General features: G+C 33.8%; 1 protein-coding gene across 1 annotated transcript in view; it reads right to left on the bottom strand.

Annotated features, from left to right (window-relative positions):
- LOC123542215 (uncharacterized) overlaps positions 1-17962 on the bottom strand; it is a 71953-nt gene that overhangs the window by 25047 nt on the left and 28944 nt on the right. The window contains exons 9-10 of the mRNA XM_045327930.2: positions 2225-2273; positions 1561-1603 (exon numbers count right to left, since the gene is read on the bottom strand). Of these exons, the coding sequence (XP_045183865.2) occupies positions 1561-1603; positions 2225-2273 (92 nt within the window). The remainder of the gene's footprint in view (positions 1-1560; positions 1604-2224; positions 2274-17962) is intronic.

The raw sequence follows: 17962 nt of genomic DNA, 5'->3' as shown, positions 1-17962 counted from the left end.
ATATGCTGAAATTTTAGCAAAACGCGCTGTAAGATCACACCCTATGCTCAACTCTTTAATGCTAAACGATATTGGCTGACAGTTCTCAGGGGCGGTTGACGGGAAAGGGGTTCTTACTCCAAGTGTCTGTCAAGTCTGGTTTAACTTGCACATTATAAATTGGAAGTTAATAAATGCAAAAACTCCTGGTAAATGTAGCACTGTAACCTAGTAATTGTTTATAATACTGATGTGTAAAAAAGGTCAATATCTTTAATAATTGTAGCATATCGATCTTTTCATTTCTAAATATTACTTGTAAAAAATCTTTGCTATGCGGAAATGCAAATAGTGGACAATAAAAACAATTCTTAGAAAAAATGTTATTCGACAAACACCTTTCACCTGCCTTTAAAAAATGTCAATTTACTGATTTGTTTGAAGATTAACAAATGATCATTTACATTTATTTGTGTTCAGTGAGTGTTTAATATTATACGTATCATATTTTCACTGGAAATATCTTTAAAAAAAATTTCCTTTCTTGTTTGCCGAGCGAGTTATTTTAGCATGAGTATAAATTCAGCAAGCATACATTGCCTAAGGAATGATGTGAATATAAGAAATAATACATTAGAATTGCTTAGCATTTGCATTGGAAGTTGCATATTTAGCCAAAAGCAAATAGAAATGCAAGTTTTTAAAGTTAGTATTACCTTCCTTGCAAATAGTCTTGCTTGTGCAAACCAAGCCAGTTTAGAAATAATTGAAGTTAGAAGCTTCACCTGTTTTAAAAGTTGTCGTTTGGTTCAGAGTGTTGTAATATCAAAAAATCTGTCAAATGGAAATGTATAACTGGAAATTATACTCAAATAAAAAGAAATAGTCTACTTTTTATATACTCATATATAAGGGGGATTCATTAAAAAAATCTTTAAAATGTAATAATACATACAGGAATGTGGCGTAAATGTTAATGACCGCCCTTATACTTAGTGAAATGTAATAAATAGACACAAAGAATACATGGTTCAAGCTGAGATGGAGAAAGTTTATCCAATGAGGCTTGTCGAACCGGGAAAACTTTCTCCATCTCGGTAGGAACTATGTATTGGATTTACCGTTTATAATACTATAAAATGCATTATGGCGCGTAGGGCTATATCAACAGTGATTGGAACAACCTCTACTGTCAGGATATCAGCAAGTTTGCTCGGTAACCCCTTAATTAGGTCGAAAAATCAAAGAAGGCACAGGCTAGAATGGATTATCTATTTTATGAAAAAGAAATATGAGCCGTGCCATGAGAAAACCAACATAGTGGGTATGCGACCAGCATGGATCCAGACCAGCCTGCGCATCCGCGCAGTCTGGTCAGGATCCATGCTGTTCGCTAATAGTTTCTCCAATTCCAATAGGCTTTAAAAGCGAACAGCATGGAGCCTGACCAGACTGCGCGGATGCGCAGGCTGGTCTGGATCCATGCTGGTCGCATACCCACTATGTTGGTTTTCCCATGGCACGGCTCATATATAAACTAACCGTTAATAATAATATACAAAACTACAGCTGTAATCGTACCTTGTAACTGTTCCACAGTCATAGCATCAGATTTTGTGTCCGCCTGGAAATAATAGAACAATACAATGTTAAATGGTCAATGATGTTGATCAGAACGGGAATATATATTCAATGATATAGCAGCAACTGAACGCCAAAGATCCGAAAATAATAGAGCGAGCCCATGTTCAGTCATGTTGCAGTATAACAGGTTGAACACTACTAAATCCGGCTGTTAGTTTTTCGTATGTAACCCACATACTGTAAAATGTTATTTACGCATTTTCTTGAATATCAGATGTTCAAGTACTAAAATAAAAGAACTATATCTCTACTTCATAGAAAAAAAAACAAGAACAAGGTGTATTAACTTTCAAATAAGAAAGTTTCATGTCATTAAATACAACCCTCTGAATTAACTCCTTTTCGCTTTTGTCAATTTTTATTATTATGTCTCTTTTCGAGACAAAATTTTAACTTCGCTATTTTTATTTAGCATGCGACAGTAGCATAGCGAAACGCAGTAGAATAAAAACAAAATACGGAATTTGGGCTAATTTTACACAAGTTTACATTTGAACTGGTAGTATTCAGCCTAAAAGAACACGACTATGTACAATACTAAGGAAATAATAGAACAAGACCATGTTCTTGCACACCGGACATACGTTTCTGGTAGTTTTACCCGTGGCGGCAGAACCCATGTCGTACCCTCATGCCAGATGGCTCTCGTTCTGTTAATGACAACATCTGTTTCGTGCAGTCATTATACATGACTTTTCTATTTTTGTAATATTCGATTAAAAAAAATATAGAGTCTTTATTGTTTCTCTTTATTCCTTTTAGTATATTTCTCGATTCAAAAGAGTTATTTTACGAAGAAAATTATACTGTTTAAGCTGCAAATGTTAGTACTATACATGAACTATGTCGATGTGCTTCTTTGAAACGTAATAGCGTGCGTCACTTTAGTTTCATGCCTTGGTTGAAATACACTATTAAGCGTGATACAAAGACATTATTTCGCTCTGTTTTATTTTTTTTCTATAATATGTTTTATACAGTATACAAGAAAAATATCCACCACTGGAGATGTAGATGGGAATATCTGGCTTTGACGATAACTCTGCGGAGACTCGGTACCGCCGAAACAATAAATCTGCATCTACAACCAATGACAGATTATTATATTCAATTATACATTACCATGTTCAATGTTATAAAGACTACAACAGAACGAGAACATGATCAATGATGTTGAAATAATAGAACTAGACCTTATTCAGTGATATGGATATAATACAATAAGGTCATGTTCTATCTACTGTAAATAATACAGCGAGATCATGTTCAATGTATTAGTAAGATTAGGGTACATTTAAGTATATAGTTTAAGTATCCTTTGTCTTGAAACTGCAAATAGTTTGCATCATTCATAGTTTAGACCACATAAATATATATTATGTGAAAGGAGACATATAGCATCTAAACTAATGATGTTCGCCTCATGGTCGGGCAGAATTATTATACGTTTCTTTATAATACTAAAAGCACGCTGTTCTGCTCTGGCCATACTGAGGAATACCGCATTGGCGCATATATCATTGATAACGTTTTGATGTTTAAGATGAGAATATACTCGTAGCTTCCTAAACCAGACGAGTTATGATTTTTCATCTGAAGTCAATACTCATGTCTAAGGTGATTGCACTGAAAGGCCTTTGGGAAGTTTAAAGGGGAAACTGTACAAAGATTTTTTTATTTATAAGATATGTTTCACATAAAATAGAAACTGAAAATGTGATTGAATTATTATTGCATATTTCTTAATTATCTGTATGAGAAACACCTTTGTAAAAAACAAATGCATTTTTCGTCTGAAGTTTTGATATATATTTGATTGTTTCATTCTTTTGAGAGTGTGAAAGTTGGCAATAACTCTTGCTCAATATCACATCAACACGAGAGATTGACGCCTAATGGTGGCATACGTCAAAACACTCTGCAGTAAACTTCATAAAATATATGCTCTTGCAATGAATCTATGATAGAATCTGAACAGTGAAGTTTTTAAGTAGAGACTGAAATTTCATACTTGCTCGTTCAGATATTAACTCTTTATTAAGTGTCTTAGGTGTGACAACACAGAACGTCGTAATTCTGATATAAATTAGCTACGCAGGCTCATAATTTTGAAAATGTACTAGTAAACATAAACGCGTAGCGAAAAACGTTTTCGTTATTTTTACAAGACTCTTATTTTAAAATACGCTTAGGGGTTTTCTAAACATACATGTACACGTACACATCCTGTACTCACGTCACATTATGTTTAGCCTCATTTACGTTCAGTAGAATATCAAACTTCTTCATATAGGCCTTTTACAAGTGTTTTTGCAAACGTAGTACTTCATACATCCGTCAAAAGTGTTTATTTTTGTTGACATGAATTATCAATGGGAAATATGACAGCATATAGATTGTGTTATAACACATAATATAGATTGTGTTACAACACATAAAACTCATTGCAGAACGGGATACTCGTACTTTTCAGTCAAAAGATATATATAGCTATCTTCACACATTTGAGTTTTACGACCAGCCTCTTCTTTTGTTTGTCATTTAATGAATTATGACTTGTCAATTTCGACATTGACTTTTCTTTGTATGATTAACAGAGAAAGCATTTATTTGATATTTATGTGCATCAGCATACTCTTTATATATTAGAGATTTGCCGCTTGAGCAGACACCTAAAAGTGGCTGAGAAAATAGAGGATTTTCCCAAAAAGAAAATGTTTAGTAGGATGATACAGGTTTTAAATGGAAACTAAAATGACAAGAAAGTTTCACCTTGAAACAAATTCAATTGATTAAACAAAATGTTTTCCGTTTTCTACCTATAAATATATTCATTTCGGTTTGGTGCGGGGGGTAAGGAGGGGCATATCAACCCACAAAATATACATTTGTCTTCAAAAATAGATTGCATGATTGTTTTATGATTAGAATGATAGTAACCCTCTGATTATTTTCTTTATGTTCATTTTTGTGAAGTTCAATCATATGTCTGACCGTGCTTAGAACTAAGGAAGCTGACCCTTTGTCCAAACTGGACAAAGGTTAGTGTCGCTTTGTAGATGTGTATACGTCTCAATCCATTTTAATAAAAACGAAAGCATAAGGACTATATTCATATTATAAGTAATCAAACTATATTGTAACGGAAATGAATATAATGAATATAGTTCTGAATAAACGATATATAAAAGATTAGCACAACATGTTTCATTTGCACTTCACAATCTATTTATTGTCTTCAATCAAATTAACACGACCACGTCTGAAAAATGTAAACTTTTTGATAGTCTGGTAGGCTCTTTATTAAATTATAGCGCCGAGATGTGGGGAAATAACGATTCGAGGGATATTGAACAACTTCATTGTGAATTCCTATGTAAAATAAAATGTGTCAAGAAATCAACACACTTGTGACTTGAACAAACGTGTTGTTGCTTGTATTATGTGAATATTAAAATATTGCTTCGTACCAGTTTAGGACGTATATAGTGTAGTATCACATCTACCTTCCCACAAATACTTTGATTTGATATGGCTGTAAATATGCAAACGCTGTTTAATGCCAATAAATTATGTTATGGTATATACGGTTGGTAGCAGTGCGTAATAATATCACCTTTTTATGTCCTATTGTTTCCCCAAAGGTTACTGAAGTATCACACTGTATAGAAAACTCAACAAAATATGAGCCGTGCCATGGGAAAACCAACATAGTGGGTGTGCGACCAGCATGGATCCAGACCAGCCTGCGCATCCGCGCAGTCTGGTCAGGATCCATGCTGTTCGCTAACAGTTTCTCCAATTCCAATAGGCTTTAAAAGCGAACAGCATGGATCATCCGCGCAGTCTGGTCTGGATCCATGCTGGTCGCACACCCACTATGTTGGTTTTCCCATGGCACGGCTCATATTATATTGAATTGAATAAAGGGTATTTATTATTAAAATACCAGAAAAGCAAACCTGACTACAAATCAGTGACAGTTTTCTATATCCGGGTGACCAGAAACCGCCACCCAGCGCCCCGGATATATTTATATCACTGCCTATGTGTACAATTTCCCTGACTTGAAAAACCAAATGCGAGAGGAGTTTGTTTCACTTCACACTTCTTATTAAGAAATAAAACTAACTGATACCTAGACTGGTTGACCTAAAAACTGTGGTTATTTTCAAATTTGCAATTTCATACATTTTTGTCCTACTGGATAGCTTAGTGGCTTATAGTGGTATAGATGGCTTACGATGTATGGCATCATTAAAGTTCAAGAAAGATTCTTTAGCTTGAAACAGTCCTGATGACGTATTTGCTTTCAATGATGCGCTTTCAAAGAAAACATTATGTCAATTGACTCTCATTCTTGTGTACCAAACTTTCTTAACAAGTAAATTACAGTTACTTATCCGTAAATTCAGTCCGATCTAGTCAGTTATTGCTAAATTATTGTAGTGTATATTTAACAAACACAAAGAGTATGAAAAAATCAGCGTTTCTTCCAATATGTTATTCGGGTACTTTCAACTGCAGTAAACAATGGCTAAAATGTAGGGACAAACGTCGAAAGGTATTGACAAGTTATGAAAACTTGATCACAATAAAACTGAGTTTTTTATCTAGTTACTAGTAAGTTTAGAGAAAAATTAGAACAACGAATTCTAATTTGGATCCACATCACAACGAAGAAAAACATTATTATTATAACAGGATACACTTTTGAAAAAAAAATGCAGATATTTTGTGTATAACTTAAATTTGACAAATATTTAACAACATTTACTATAAACATACTGGTCAGCAATACCAAAACACTTGTACGCCTAACAATAAATGTGTTCACCAATTCTTTAACACAATAGTTAACAATAACTAATATATTGAAATAAAATTAGGAAGCAAGCAAAAAACAAACGTACCATTGTTTTCTATTCCTCCAATATATATACACTGGTTCCGTGCCTTCTTGGTAGTTCCATCGGCTGGAAATTCAATAACATTTTTATTGGCTTTTAACCGACTTTAATCAACATGCGCCAAATTACGCAATCGCTTTGGAGACTTGTTAATCGAATCATTAGAAAATTATGTTTCTTTTCTTTTTTCTTTTCACACATTTACTGGTTTTATTCTAATTAACTGCCGCGGAATGGAGAAACAACAAAATCACCAAAATGTCACATGAGAACGTTCATTCATCTATTTGCGCCGTTCAGAATGTTGTTTTGTGAAATGTTTGTACATATTATATAAACAAGGAGCATATTGCTTCAGTCTAAAACATGATTTACCTCCGTGTTTGTCAGTCAGTATTTATGTTGTTGCCGTTGCACATAATTTATAATAAAAATAAAATGAAATATGGAAAGAAAAATCAAATTCTTAAAACTTTTGAAAACCAAGCAAAAGAAAAACGAAACGAACATCTAAAAGGTGGTCAAATTTGTATTAAATATACTAAGATGTGTTTCTATTCATATGAACCAGTCCTTTTTAAAATATAATTTTGTACTTATCTTCAAAGCAGAAAAGAATACATAATAGCATGTGTAATAAATAAATCAAAAGAAGCAGTCATTTTTTCCATTCTTTTGCTGAAATTTATTTTCTTCTAGGATCTGCCAATCACGATTAATACATTAATGACATACATTTCATCATACACACTTCTTTCTTTTAGAATCAGTTTACCTAAATTCACACATTAATACGTCTTATTATACAATCTTATTTTGTATTCTAGAATCTGCCAGTCCAGATTAATTAATTAGTTAAATATTAATTTTTTATCATAAAAAATCCTTCTTCTAGAAACTGCCAGTCCAGATTAATACATTAATTAATGTCATACGTTAAATCATACAAACACTCTATTTTCTAGAATCCGCTATTACATATTAAAAGGGTGTAGACCTACATTTTATCATACAAACTTATTTCTTCTAGGATCTGCCAGTCATATAAATACATTAATGCCATATGTTTTATCATACAATTTTTTTTTCTTGTAGAATCCGCGAATCCAGATTGATATGTGAATAACATACATTTTATCCTACAAACTTCTTTCTTTCCAGAATTCGCTAGTCCAGATTAATACATTTATGTCCTACATTTTATCATACAAACTTCCTTCTTCTAAAATTTATACATTAATGACATACGTTATATCACTTCTAGAATCTGTCATTCCAGAGCAATACATTAATGACATACGTTGTATCATACAAACTTCTTTCTTCTAGAATCTGCCGGTTCAAATAAATACATCAATGACTTACGTTTTATCATACAAATTTCTTTCTTCTAAAATGCGCCATTCCAGATCAATATATTAACGACATACGTTTTATCACTTCTAGAATCTGGAAGTCCAGATTGATACATTAATGGCATACGTTTTATCATACAAATTTCTTTCTTCTAGAATCTGATAGTCCAGATTAATAAATTACGGACAAATGTTACATCATACAAATTTCCTTTTTTCTAGAATCCGCCAGTCCAGATTAATATATTAAAGACATACGTTATCATATAAACTTCTTTTGTTCTTCTGGAATATTGCCAATCCACATTAATACAATAATGAAATACTTTTTATCGTACAAATTTTCTTTCTTCTAGAGTCCGCCCGCTTAGCTCAGTAGGTAAGAGCGTTGGTCTACGGATCGCGGGGTCGCGAGTTCTATCCTCGGGCGGAGCGCATGTTCTCCGTGACTATTTGATAAACGACATTGTGTCTGAAATCATTAGTCCTCCACCTCTGATTCATGTGGGGAAGTTGGCAGTTACTTGCGGAGCACAGGTTTGTACTGGTATAGAATCAAGGAACACTAGTTAGGTTAACTGCCTGCCGTTACATGACTGAACGGCGTTAAAACCCAAAACAAGCAAACAAATCTTTCTTCTAGAATCTGGCAGTCCAGATTAATAGACTGTAGACCTACGTTTAATCATACAAACCTATTTCTTCTAAAATCTGCCACTCCATGAAAATGCATTAATGACATATGTATTATCATACAAGCTTCTAACATCTAGAATCCGCGAATCCAGAGAAATGTATAAATGACATACGTTTTATAATACAAACTTCTTATATCTAGAATCCGCGAATCCAAAGAAATATATATTTACATTCGCCCTATTCTTTTCCTTTGAAAATTATGACTATAAGGATCTTACATGCCTAGATCATTTTTCTTGCCTATCATGTTCAAAATAGATTGTGGAGACAAATAGGTTTGGGTATTTCCTGACATTATTTATAAAGTTTATGACGTCACAATGGTACCAGTACTATGTGACGTCACCTTAGTGCACGCTATTTTAGACAAGGTTTTTCCCTAGGGAAAGACAGGAATATCTATCCCCGGCGCGTGCTCGGATAAATGTATATTTTCCTTGCTAGGTAGGCAAGAAGTTCATTTCTTGCCTACCTAGCAGGGAAAGTATACATTTGTCCGAGCACGCGCCGGGGATAGATATTCCTGTCTTTCCCTAGGGAAAAACCTTGTCTAAAATAGCGTGCACTAAGGTGACGTCACATAGTACTGGCACTATTGTGACGTCATAAATCTTATAAATAATGTCAGGAAATACCCAAATCTGTTTGTCTCCACGATCTATTTTGAACGTGATAGGCAAGAAAAATGATCTAACATGTTTTACCTGTGTAAGACAGCTGTTTTCCCAACCCTCGGGACAGCGTGGAAATAAAAACCTCGCTAACGCTCGGTTTTCCATTCCACACTGTCCCTCGGGTAGGGAAAACCCCGTCTTACACAGGCAGGCATGTAAGATCCTTATATTCGTATGAACAGCAAAACGAAAAGCGCGAAAGTTACGTCATCGCTGCTTAGTGATAACCGACCGCTGTTTTGAAGACGTCCGCTTATAGTCAGGGAGAACGTTCCTTAGATGACGTCGCAGTTGTTCCGTCTTGAGAACAGAATGGCCGGGAAGCTGATCTTAATGTTAAATGCCGCAAATTATGTGCAATTTATAATATTATATTGTTTACAAATGGAAAGGAAATATAATGTAAATATAAGAAATGAAACTATTTTTTTCCGGTGTTCATGAACGACAGAATAGAATAGGATCGGCAAATCCATGAATCGCATCAACACCGAAAAAAATCATTTCATTTCTTAAATAAATGCCGTTTATTATATACGTTTTATCATACTAACTTCTTTCTTCTAGAATACGCCAGTCCTGATTAACCTGATTAACAACTTCCTTCTTTTAGAATCTGCCAGTCCATATTTATACATTATTGGCATACGTTCTATCATACAAACTCCTTTCTTCCAGAATCCGCCAGTCCAGATTAATACATTGATGACATACCTTTTAATTTATCACTTCTAGAATCTGTCATTCCAGATAAATACATTGATAACATACGTTTTATCATACAAATTTGTTTCTTCTGGAATCTACCAGTTAATGACGTACGTCTTATCATACACACTTCTTTCTTTCAGAGTCTACCAGTCCAGTTAAATACATTTATGACACACGTTTTATCACTTCCAGAATCTGTCATTCCAGAATAATACATTAATGACGTACGTTTTGTCATACAAACTTCTTTCTTCCAGAATCTGCCAGTCCAGATTAGTAGATTCATGACCTGCGTTGTATCATATAAATTTATTTCTCATAGAATCCGCAGATCCAGACTAACTGATTAAAACCTTCCTTTTTTCATACAAACTTATTTCTTCTACAATCCACCAATCCAGATTAACAGATTTATGACCTACGTTTTATCAAACAAACTTATTTTTAGAATCCACCAATATAAATTAATAGACTCCACACCTACGTTTTATCGTAATATTTATTTCAAGTTTTCTACATTCTACATTTGTCTTTTTTTTTGTTTAGCTTCTTACGATATACACAATTAATTCGTCTTCTACAGATGACTTGCTAAAAATCCTAAGTTGTAGAAGTGTAACTTTTATATAAACATTTTTAAATTATCAATGATTTTAAAGAATAATCATTAAGTACAAAAATGTTTCTAAGGACTGCGAAACCTTTGAAATGTCTGAGTAGAAGCAACAGTAATTGTTAAATTTTACTTTTCCATTATTTCCAAAAGTCAGATAATTACACATTTATTAAAATGAATGTACACAGCTTTACCCCAACCATTCTAATTTTGCAAACAAATCAGTGTATAACTTAATAATCTGACCACTTTATACGAATATCTCAAAAAGTTGTCTTTCATCCATACTTTTCAATTTTTTAAAGTAAAACGATACGTTACCATATTCCTCATAAAGTGTTATTTTGTCTAACTCCGATGTAGTTTTTAAAATTTTAACAGTGCAGTATCAGCGTGCGGTATCTTAATCCTTAATCGATTATCTTAATCGTTTTCGCCTCGTTTGTTGCTAATTGGTGATTTTAAGTACTTGAATTAATACTTAGCGAATTAATCACCAGAAATAAGTACATTTTTCAAAAAAGATACATAAGACATCTAGATATGCAAAGTATAGATTTAGCTTCAATTGTTTTGAAGTATATTTTACGATTCAAATGAAAAGTTTAAAAAATTCCCCTTCAGGTAGTAGGTCTATTTAAAACGGTTTTAATTACATATAGGCATATTATGGACAATATACGTTTGCAAATGTCCACCACTCTTGAAATAAACTGACTAAAGTTTAACCTTTTGTCAATTAGATTATATCTTTATAATTATAAATTGTTATTTGTAAGTAAACAAAAGAAGGAACACTTGAAAATTAAGTTTTATTATACCTCACATAAATGTCCAATGCAAATTTCCCATTAGTTTAACTTGAATATTACATCATATTCCCCAATGATTTTATAACTCATGCGCAAAACCGTTATTTTCAATTTCTGCGCAGGTGATATGATCCATGATTTCATATCACATGCGCAACAGCGTTATTTTGTTTTTCTGCGCATGTGATATTATTTTTTCATATCACCCGTTGAGAGATTGATACTTTCGAATTGATTGAAAGACTGAGTCGATAAATTTTCAGACGAGGCGCTTATATAATTATACTTTAGGATTAAATTACCCTTTTCTGGTGCTCTTGCATGTGCGAATCCGGCCGAATTTTCTTTTTTATGCTACGTGCAAAATATTTCGAAAACAACTTTTCATCTAATATTGAATCGAAACTACCACCTTGAGATTGGAAATGATCTAACTAAGAAAATGAGTACTCACACTTATATGTTTCGTTTAGAAAAAAGAAAGTTATCGCCGTTTTTCGAATGTTAGGCCTACTGATTGACGCAATGTTGAAATATTAGAATAAATATACTGTAGGGGTCAGCGATATGTAAACGTCCCGTCTAAATCTATCAAAAAAGTCTTATTAAACAGCAAATTCTGTCTTCATTATCTGGTTAGTAATTACTTTTTAATGTTAAATAAATTATGTTGATTTTCCAGTAAATGTTTTGACCCTTATAATCTTTCGGTATAATAAAATAAATATTGCATTCCTGAGAGGGTGATATGAAAAATGTTCACCCCTCGAAATATGAAAATAGACCTCGGCTGGCGCCTCGGTCGATATTCATATATCTCGCGGTGAACATTTTTCATATCACCCTCTCAGGAATGCAATATTTATATAATATAGGATTAGTAACTTATATTTCAAAATGTCCCACGTGCTACGCATTAAGACGGGCAATTACGCAAATTCCGCAATTATAATCCGTGTATACATCTAATGATCTATTGACCCCGTTTGTTTTTAATTATTCATGAAAAAATAATGTTATTAGAGTACAGGAGATGGATTTACTGACAGCAAAAGTTACTTTGGCAGTCAAACTGAAGAATATTTAACACTCTTGGCGTAGAGTGACATTTTACGATGTAAATCCGGCAACAGTTTTAGAGATCCTGTCTCGGTAATCCATTTATCTGTCTTTATATATAATACTCACGGCGGTCGAAATCAGACAAAAGAAAAACAAATCAAACTAAAAGCAATAAAAGTTATTCTTTCCAAACAGTGTTTATTCAATTCAGTATGATCTTCAAAAGACCTTGGTTATTCGAGATGCATACTGTTGCCAAATTCTAACTTATTTTTTCTCATGACAGAAAATTGGGAGAGTTTTTCTTAAATTGTGTTTATCTTTTTTTGTACTTGTCAGAGTAGATGTTTGTTCGAAATGAAAGAGAAATACGGTTTCTCGGCCCCTTCATCTCCCCTTTTCTATATTTTGCATACACTAGAAAAATGTTCTTGTTGAAGCAACCCGTCGTTACAGCTTCTTTTTGTTATGGTCTTTCTTTGCAAATGCGTGGCTCTAAGGCTGTGTTTGTGGTGCTCTGTGCTTCCGAGATATCTACCCTTACCTACTGGTATTATCTTTTGGTTGTACAACTCTTAACAATAGAGAGAAAAAATTGATCCTTAAATGAAGTTAAGAACGAAAACCAAACAATTTTTGTGACATAAAATTTAAGCAGCTGTTACTGTTTTGAAAGGCCAGTTACGGTCATACTAACTGGCTAAACCTCTTACGAATATCCTTGAACGCATGGTTTGTTAAAATATAAACTTAATATGTAGTGACAAAAGCTGAAATAATCGTGCTAGAGACTTTTATTTGTGACAGTTATATCATAAATCAAAGTCGTTAGGAGATTATTTGATGTCATAAGGGCATTCTCAACAATGATTTTTTTATGCTCTTTGAAGATATCAACGAGGTCAGCTGGTTAATTTAAGGAGCGAGATTTATGTCACAAATCGTAAAGGTTCTATCGGACTCTATAAATGTTACAAAGTGCACGCATGTAGAAAACTTTTTTTTTCGGCGACGCCGTCTGAATTCGTTTTCGTAACCTATGCCATGTGACTTCAGTTTGCAAATCAAACTACTTGATAACGCATTATAGATAATTTATCAAAATGGAAGATTTATGCAACACTCTGCCTGATTGGACGAGAGTGTCAATTTCTTTCACTCTGTTGATTGTGCTACGCTGAGTGAAATGTAGACAAAGCGTTTATCCTAAACGACGCTGTTCACAGTTTTAAAGCTAACTTTGGCTCAGTATATTTAGCAAGAATATTGATATATCTCAAAATGATAAATAAGTTTAATAAATATGATAAAAACCTGCTCAAATACCAACATATATCAAATTAAAGAAAGAGCTGAATACGGTCTGCGTATCACATGAATAAGGGTGTGATAAGAGTCTTTTATGTAGAGAAGTGCTTTTTAAAAGATTTTCCTTGTTACAATTGTCGTCTGTATACGAAAAGGTTTCTTGCTTTTGTGACTTATTCAGATTGCATATTAATATGAGTACTTGTTTGCTTTGATATATATGTTATAAATTATTTAACTGATTTATTATATATGAATATTTTTCTTTAGTATGGTATGCAAATATTGAACTCAGTTGAAAACTGTTTCATTATATATATGCTATATAATGACTGAATCTCATTACACTGAAATGAAGGTACGCTGCATACAGTTTATCTATGTGATATGACTACGGTCAAACTTTGCTTATGAAACAGAAATATTGAAATAATTACAATTGTATGTTTTGCTTGACCTTTACTTTTTTTTATAGGTGTGACGTCATTGTCCAAAGATTCATGAATAGCGAATATGCATTTGTTAAGGCGGGATCAGTTGGCCTATTTTAGAAATAAATAAAAATAATAAATAAAAAAAATCCTTTAATTGATTTTTTCTCATGTATTCTAATCAAACTTGATTTGTAGCATCTTTATTAGGCCCGCAGCCAACTTTGTTCAGCTGGGACATTTGACCCCTTTTAGGGGCTGTTAGAGCTAAAACTAAAAATGCCTTTATACAGCGTCTCCTGAACAGCTTGGTGGATCTTTGTCATACTTGGTCTGGAGCATCATTATAAGGTCCTCTTCCAAATTTATTTATATAGGAACTTGGGCCCTATTAGGGATCACTATAGCTAAAAGTAGATATGCCTTTCTTCGTATTAACCACTAAAATGCAATGGATTTTTATCAAACTCGATGTGTGACAATATCGTAAGGTCTCCTGCTATTTTGTTACAAATGGGGATAGGGACCAATTTAGCTGAAAATATAAAAACATGTTTAATGACCTCTTCTCATGAACCGCTTCATGAATCTTCATCAAACTACTGCTGTATAAATTATTCGTCTAAGGATAAACGAAACAAAATTGCAACCATACGAAACCTTTGCGAAAAATTAAAAGAGAACCATTTAAATTGTTAAAGTGCGGTGTTTAGTTTTGCAATTTGAAAAATGTTAGATGAAAGATGAATGTTAGATGAAACATTCATAAACTTCTTTCCTGTTGGTTTTCTCATGGCGCGGCTCATTAAGTGATGGCAAGAATGTAAAATTTGACCGTTCACATAAAAATGAACTAAATTAGAATTTGTTTCTGTAGAAATCAGCAGAGCAACAGTCCAGTTAGAACTAATTCCATTACTTTATACACATATTGGCTAGTTTTAATTGTTTCGTAGTGTAGTTCAAAGACAACAACAAGTTTATTAGGCAACAGCATTATAACATGCCTTTGTTCATTTACAGTATCTTACTAAGATGGCCAAGCCGCCATACAATCAAATACAGATCATCCATTATTAAACCTCATACAAAGCATACATTCATCAACATACAGACACACGAAGTAAAACATTCAGTATTAAACACTGACGCAGCAATAGTAGCATGTTTTTCAAATGTCTTCGCCAAAACGGAAGCATGAAATGGCAGTAACATTTTGTGGGAATCATTTGTCACGTGATGGTACGTGGGTCATTGAAACGGAGAATGCCGTGCGAAATATTTCAGACTGGCATCTATGCCGCCACAATTATAACTTCATATGAAATAAAATATGATCAAAAGCATACTTCTTGTTCAAATGTGCTTCCGAAATTAACGAGCAACGAGGAACAGTTCAAACATAACAACAAAACTGTTTCATAGTAAGAGAAGACTGCAGGCAACTGCGAAGCTGCAAATGTTGATGACCAAACAAACAAAAAAGGCATGAAATATCAGGCAAAATATAAACTCATTGCCTGCGTTGTCAAAGGAGTAACCGTTCTTCGATATTTGTATCACAGTATGTTCGGGCCAATATTGACACGTATACTGACCGATATTCAGCCGATACCAGAAATCAAAGCTATCTGTCGGAATCAATATCGTGTACGTGGAATTTGCGTTCTCGAGACGTGGCTTTTCCTATTGAATATTTATTATTGTTTTCATGCAAAACTGACCTCGGGTTGATATATAACGCTTGCTGCTTCATTTTTTTCGCATCGTTTACATGAATGCACATCACATTTTCTTTATTTAGTAAGAAGCATTATAAAACACCAACATAAATTGATTCAGATAGCTGATTCGTCAGAAATGGTGTGCCGGAGAACAAACAAAAACCTAACGCAGATGACAGCAACAATAAGAGGCTAAACGTCCAGGAAAGCACGTGTCAATAAGAAAAGACAATCCTTTCCAAAGATTCGTGTATTCACGGGTAACTGCCTCAATTTCTTTTCATGTTAAAGAATTCAACAGCAGATGCGACCGGATCTACATTTCGTTTCTGGTACTGGTGGGCGTTAAACTCAATAGTTTAAATGATACGATGTGACGGACCTTACAGGCATGTCAGTAATGTTACTGCTGATTTCACATCCACCATGTAAATACTGGCGTTAATTTAAATGAGGGCTGTTAGCCCTGGTCGGACACGGGTCCCACTTTAGAAACAAAAGTAACATGTATGGTAGATTCTCGAGCAAACCATGCAAATAGTGGGTAACTATTACTTATTATTTTAGATGCTGAAAACAAAGGAGTTCCTATCGTTGGAGGAACAGTTGGTGTGATAGGGACAATCCATCGTTTATATAGATGGAAACACAGTTAATTTAAATAAGGACGTTATACCGGTGGTAAATCAGAAACCTAGATTATTAAATCCACAGACCGAAGTGAACACATTGGTCGAGAGGGCTAAGACGCTTTCCTACGAAGGTGAAGATCCTGGGTGCGATTCGATACTCCCATTGCGGTGTGTCCTTGGGCAAGGCACTTCATCACGATTGCCTCAGTCGACTCAGCTGTAAATGGGTACCAGCAAATTGCTGGGGGTAAGGTATAAGTGGTTTCAACTGTTCTTAAATAGGGTTGATCAAAAGCTCTACAGAGCTTATGTTTCATTGTTTCGCAAAGCGACGGTAAATAAAATCTACATTTACCTTTTTACCTTTTAGTGTATTAGTCATCACACCATCAAATAGTAAAGCGTAGCGACTAACGACTAACTGTAGATGGGTCAGTCGCCAAAGATGCACTGTCCTCAACGGTTTTTGTCTTGTATCCTCATTTGATGAATTTTTTTACACGTTTTGCAAATATTTGATTAAAAAGCATTATGTTCAATTTTGTGAAGTTTATAAACTACACCCCCATAGTATGTCGTGATGTAAGACAAAGTTTTAGAAGTGTTTTTAAGGTTTGTTTTATACTTCTTTAAAATTTCGGACGATCTATAGTGTCTTACAAAGTTTATGATATCGGTAATCTTTTTATCATTAAAATCCTCTTACTGTGAGCAAGCTCTTACAAAACGAATAAGTTGTGACATATAGACACCGCATAAAGTCGCCCGAAGGACATCCCCATCCAGGTGGAGAAGGCCAACAACTGCAAAATTGAAATCGTCTCCTTTATCATACATTTTTATTTCTAGTCCAGAAATGACGCTTCTAAATCTGAGGTGTTAGCTTTGTTAAGCTGTAAGTCTTTTCACCAGTTCTGAAAAATATAGGTTGTCAATATTTAAAATATCATCGAGGTACCTCGAGGTTCCGTTAAAAGCTTTAATAATGTCAAACTGCGTCCCAGTGAACAAACTGAATATGAAATCTTTTTAATAACAGTGAAAGGATAAATCAGCAATGTGTGGGGAGCAGTAAGTCTCCATAGGGATACCAATATCTTGTCTTGTTTTATTGCTAAATCTAATAAATATGTTATCTAACAGAAACCGTAGTGCTTCACAAACCTGGTCACAACCTCTCAAGGTGTATTATGTTAAACTTACTGTTAGAGACAAATCTCTAGTTCAATATATGCCAGATAATTAACGTTTTCTCTTGCAAATGTTTTCTCACTTAAAGCTACCAGTTTTTCTTTTATGATATTATGTTGTAAATTAGAATAAAGAGTAGAAAAATCATAAGTTCTTATAGTCGAATATTTGTAGTGTTTGTTTAATAACTTTCAGATTAACCACGAGTTCTCAT

The sequence above is a fragment of the Mercenaria mercenaria genome, chromosome 1 (genome assembly GCF_021730395.1).
Source record: "Mercenaria mercenaria strain notata chromosome 1, MADL_Memer_1, whole genome shotgun sequence".
NCBI lineage: Eukaryota > Metazoa > Mollusca > Bivalvia > Venerida > Veneridae > Mercenaria > Mercenaria mercenaria.
This window is presented reverse-complemented; position numbering and strand designations above follow the sequence as displayed.